The sequence below is a fragment of the Amia ocellicauda genome, chromosome 13 (genome assembly GCF_036373705.1).
Source record: "Amia ocellicauda isolate fAmiCal2 chromosome 13, fAmiCal2.hap1, whole genome shotgun sequence".
Taxonomy (NCBI): domain Eukaryota; kingdom Metazoa; phylum Chordata; class Actinopteri; order Amiiformes; family Amiidae; genus Amia; species Amia ocellicauda.
The window spans coordinates 7,173,407-7,177,532 of NC_089862.1; the positions used below are offsets into that span (position 1 = coordinate 7,173,407).

General features: G+C 51.5%; 1 protein-coding gene across 1 annotated transcript; it reads right to left on the bottom strand.

Annotated features, from left to right (window-relative positions):
- Nucleotides 1-685: 685 nt before the first annotated feature.
- Nucleotides 686-2,881, bottom strand: LOC136766953 (zona pellucida sperm-binding protein 3). Its single transcript, XM_066720932.1, has 9 exons — nucleotides 2,453-2,881; nucleotides 2,245-2,363; nucleotides 2,067-2,170; nucleotides 1,797-1,974; nucleotides 1,577-1,697; nucleotides 1,351-1,436; nucleotides 1,150-1,265; nucleotides 952-1,071; nucleotides 686-839 (listed from the first exon to the last, which is right to left on the bottom strand). The coding sequence occupies exons 1-9, from the start codon at nucleotides 2,831-2,833 to the stop codon at nucleotides 727-729; spliced, it is 1,338 nt and encodes a 445-aa protein (XP_066577029.1). The 5' UTR covers nucleotides 2,834-2,881; the 3' UTR covers nucleotides 686-726.
- Nucleotides 2,882-4,126: the final 1,245 nt, after the last annotated feature.

Here is a 4,126-nt window from a genome sequence, read left to right on the forward strand (position 1 = left end):
CAGAGAAATAAGGCACGAACAGTTCTGGGATCAGAACATTATGACCCCACATACACCTAAATCAAAGGTACACAATCCTAGCTCGGATTGCCGCTCTGTGACAAATGTATACACTTCAAATCAAGCAGCAGATTAGACGGAACAGACCCAACACTCTATAATGGCATCAAACCATCCTCTAGGTATACACAGACAGACCCAGGCATTGTTCATTGCACAATGATGCACAGGTTTCTCCCATACAAGGACGTTAGCTTAACAGAACGTTAGTCCCTCATAGGCTGAGTCACATTTGCTCGGATTGAATACCTAAGCGTGCAACCATGCTTTTTGACCAAGAATTCGTCATACACACATCTGATCTAACCGTGTAGCTTAGGGTCACATGTGATGGTTTGTAACCCTGGCATCTGGGGTCATAACCATCCCCGTCCTCCTCCTGCATGTTCTAAAATACAGTTTCCTGCCACCACATGTGACTAGGGTGCAATGTTCCCAAACACTGAACCTTCTCCCGAAGCAGTCGTGTCTCACCCTCCAGAGCCCAATTCTCTGCACAAGAGCTGCAGAGATGCTGGAAAGCAGCAACACTCAAACGGAGCGCTAAAGGACAGCTTTACATGATCTGTAGCATCCATTGATTGAGATCATGCAGAACTTGGAGAGCAAAGAGGAAAGACACGGGTCATGGTCTGTTCTCAGCTTTATTGATCAGTCACACCACAGTCAAGCCGTGGGTGGGCTTGCTCTCCTGTACAGCACAGTCCCCAGCACAGCAATGCACAACACAGCCACAGCAGCCACCACACCAGCCAGGAGCACAACCTCAGCAGAGATGCCTGCAAAGAAAGCACAGGTCAGTCACTTTAGGTCAAACCCAGACTACAGCAAGGGACCACAACCTCTGGCTCCAATTCAAGAGGCACATTCCCCACGCAAAGGCCCCAGTACCTGCTGCTTTGCCGTCCTCTGCAGTCAGGGGAGACCTCTGGGCATTCGTCTCCACTGGAGGGACGGCATCCTGCGGCTTCTCCAGCACACGCACAGACACCATGGCATCACCTTCCCATTCTGGAAGGTGGAGAGGCTTAGATCCAGCCAGACTCTATAGCCCAGTACCACACTCACAACCAGGCAAAGCATCCTTACCCTCCTTGAAAGCCAAGTCCCTGCCAAACCTCCCAATAAGCCTAGATCCAGACAGAGGGTTACAGCTGGAGTCACAGCAGCTACAGACCTGATCACTCCCATCCACCGAGCTCCAGCTACAACAGGGATACAGCGGTCAGTACAGATACCGGGAAGGGAACACCAAGGGCCTAGAGCACCCTCCCACCCCCACCCCACTACCTGTTGCCCACAGGCTGGCAGGCCTTGTCCAGGTTGTCCACAGCCTGGGAAGCAGCAGTCACCTTCAGGTGGCAGGTCAAGTAGATCTGAGCAGAACAGACATTGGCATGGTTAGTGCACCTTGGGAGAGCTGCTTCAATGCCAAAGCAGCCACACGGTTGAGAAAGCAGAGCCCAAACAAGCCAAAGATACAAAAGCACAGAGGCACAGTGGCTGGGAGACGTACGGAGCTGTTGGCTTCATTGTGGAACCTGAAGGCATCAAGCACCAGCTGCAGCTTCGTGACATCCTGAGGTCTTGGCATGAAGTGAGAACTGGAGCCCGTCACCTTGGCATCAATCAGGCAACTGGGCACAGGAGGAAATCCATTATAATGGCCCCGCTCAGAGTCGAGAGTCAACACCTGCAAGCACACTGGCCATGCTTGACTATGGGATCTCACTCACCCATAGTTCCCAATGAAAGTATAACTGGGAGAAGAGGTCGGGTCAGAGGTCAAGGTGGCCACACAGCTGTCCACAAACAGCCGCAGGGGCACGTGGCTGGCCTGGTTGACGGAGGCTTGGATGTTCAGGATGTCCCCCAGGAAGTACACGTTGGAGGGTCTCGGGGTGCTCCAGTCATCTGCCGAGACAGGGAGCAGCATGAGGCCTCTGCAGAGCAGAGCAGCACTCCGGTAAACGGGAGGCTTAGAGCTGCATTAGGTTGGCCTCTACCAGTCATGAGCTGCAGGGAGAAGTCCAGGAGATCCTCCGCAGACTTGGTGGAGGTGTAGGGGACCCAGGTTGGCTGCAGGGCATCGCTGCTCACATTGTGGAGCCTAGGGAGCAGACAGCAATTACACACCGATCCTACAGCAGCTAGGCTGAAGCAGTACTGCGGCAGAGTCCTCACCGGAGGTAGACGCACTCGATGTGGACAACAGCAGGGTCGGTTCTCACGATGCCAGTGTTGGCAATCGGGGACGGGTTGTAGTTTAGGGAGAAGCTGTACACCAGCTCGTCCTCGGTCATCTACAAGTGAAAGGCGCAACGCTTAAGCTCGGGATGGTTTTACCCATTCACCGTGCGAGTCTGCAGCCTTATTCCCCTCCCCTACTTACCGACAGGGCGCTGCCACAACCCTGCAGCTCCGACTGGAAGACCAGGACCGTGTCGTTCTGCCCGCTGAGCGCACAGCCTCCCAACTGGATATCCGCAGCCTGGATCAGTCTGCCGGTACCGAACAGGTCTCTCTCCACCGACACCTGGATCGCGCTCTCCCCACACTGCGCCCACACGACGGGGGAGACTTGCTGCTTGAACAGAGAAGAGTTCACTCGCACAACGGCCTTGGCTCTGGCGACAGGCTTGGCTCTGGCAGCAGGCTTCCCTCTGACAGCAGGCTTGGCTCTCGCCCACTTAGAAACTCTCCCGGCGTCGCAGAGCCCAGCGACCACACACAGCACTAGCAGCCCACACCACGAAACCCTCGCACGCAGCATTGCGGCCACAATACAAGGCTAGCTCACAGATCCGCGATGCTTACCCAGCCCACACCGCCTCCTTTTATACACTGACATGATCCCGCTCAGCGCGTCTCTCTGAGGAGACAGCGCGACATTTTCACGTGGAATTCGCTTCACGCTGAGCGCCCGAGTTCCGGCTGAGAGAGCGGCTTGATCAAAGGAGGCGACAAGTGGCGCAGCGCCAGCAGCGGCGCGGATCCAGCGTGTCCAGTGTGTTGGGTCCTGCACAGCTGCAGCCAGCAGGGACCACGGAACCGATTTTGCGGCTGTGTGAGCGTGGTTTTGTGCTGTGCCGATTTCATTATTTAGGCTACACTCACTTCAATGCTGGTGGAAAAACTTGAATGTGACACTGGGAGCTCTCGGTTCTTATTCAGAAAGAAGAGGAACGTGGAGTTTAGATAACACGCGCATTTATGCATTGATGCATGTACTTATTGTTAACGGTAACATCAGTAATCTGACAACAACTGGATATTGGGCTAGATTCCTCTCATCCAGGGTGTTAGAAAAGATTGTTCTCTCATTGTTTTCTAAATGGAGTAGAATGCAAATTAAAGTTAACGTGTATACACCCGAGTGTACAATTGAATAGAAAGATGCTGTGTGTGAGCCAGTCCTGTTTCAATCATTTTGCGGCTTTTTTGTACGTTTGTTTGTGTCAGATCAGTGTCAATAAGTGTCAGAAATAACGACTTGCTATAAAAACCCTGCATTTAATGTATTAGTTAAAGTAGCACTATGTTTAAAGTTATGGCAATAACGGTAAAATTCTCCTAGATGGATATTTAGGGGACGTCACACTACTGTGTTATTGTATATGTGTATATAGGCAAACCAATCAGCATTCGGCAGCGCAACACTCATTATAATATGCAGCCTATTGTTGTGTTCAGCAACTGCATACAGTATGTGTTAAATAGTGGATGCGTTCACGATACACGCAATCGTCACATATTGTGAAAATGAATTGCTTTGCCGGTCAGATCTGCGCCCACGACGGACGCGCCCGTGTATTATTATTCGCCTGTAACAGAGGTAGACTGTCAAATGTGTTTGGACTACTGCAGTTACTTCATTGCCGTCATATGTATGTATTTGTTATTGTAGGCGTTATGCTGCCATTTCTTGTGCACTAATCATGTAAAAAGTACACATGTTTTATTAATACAAAACGATCCGAGCTCACTTGATTATTGCAATATGAACACAAGTGATCTGAGACCTGAGAAAACACGACAGTGAACCACGACAACGACCCCGAGTTAG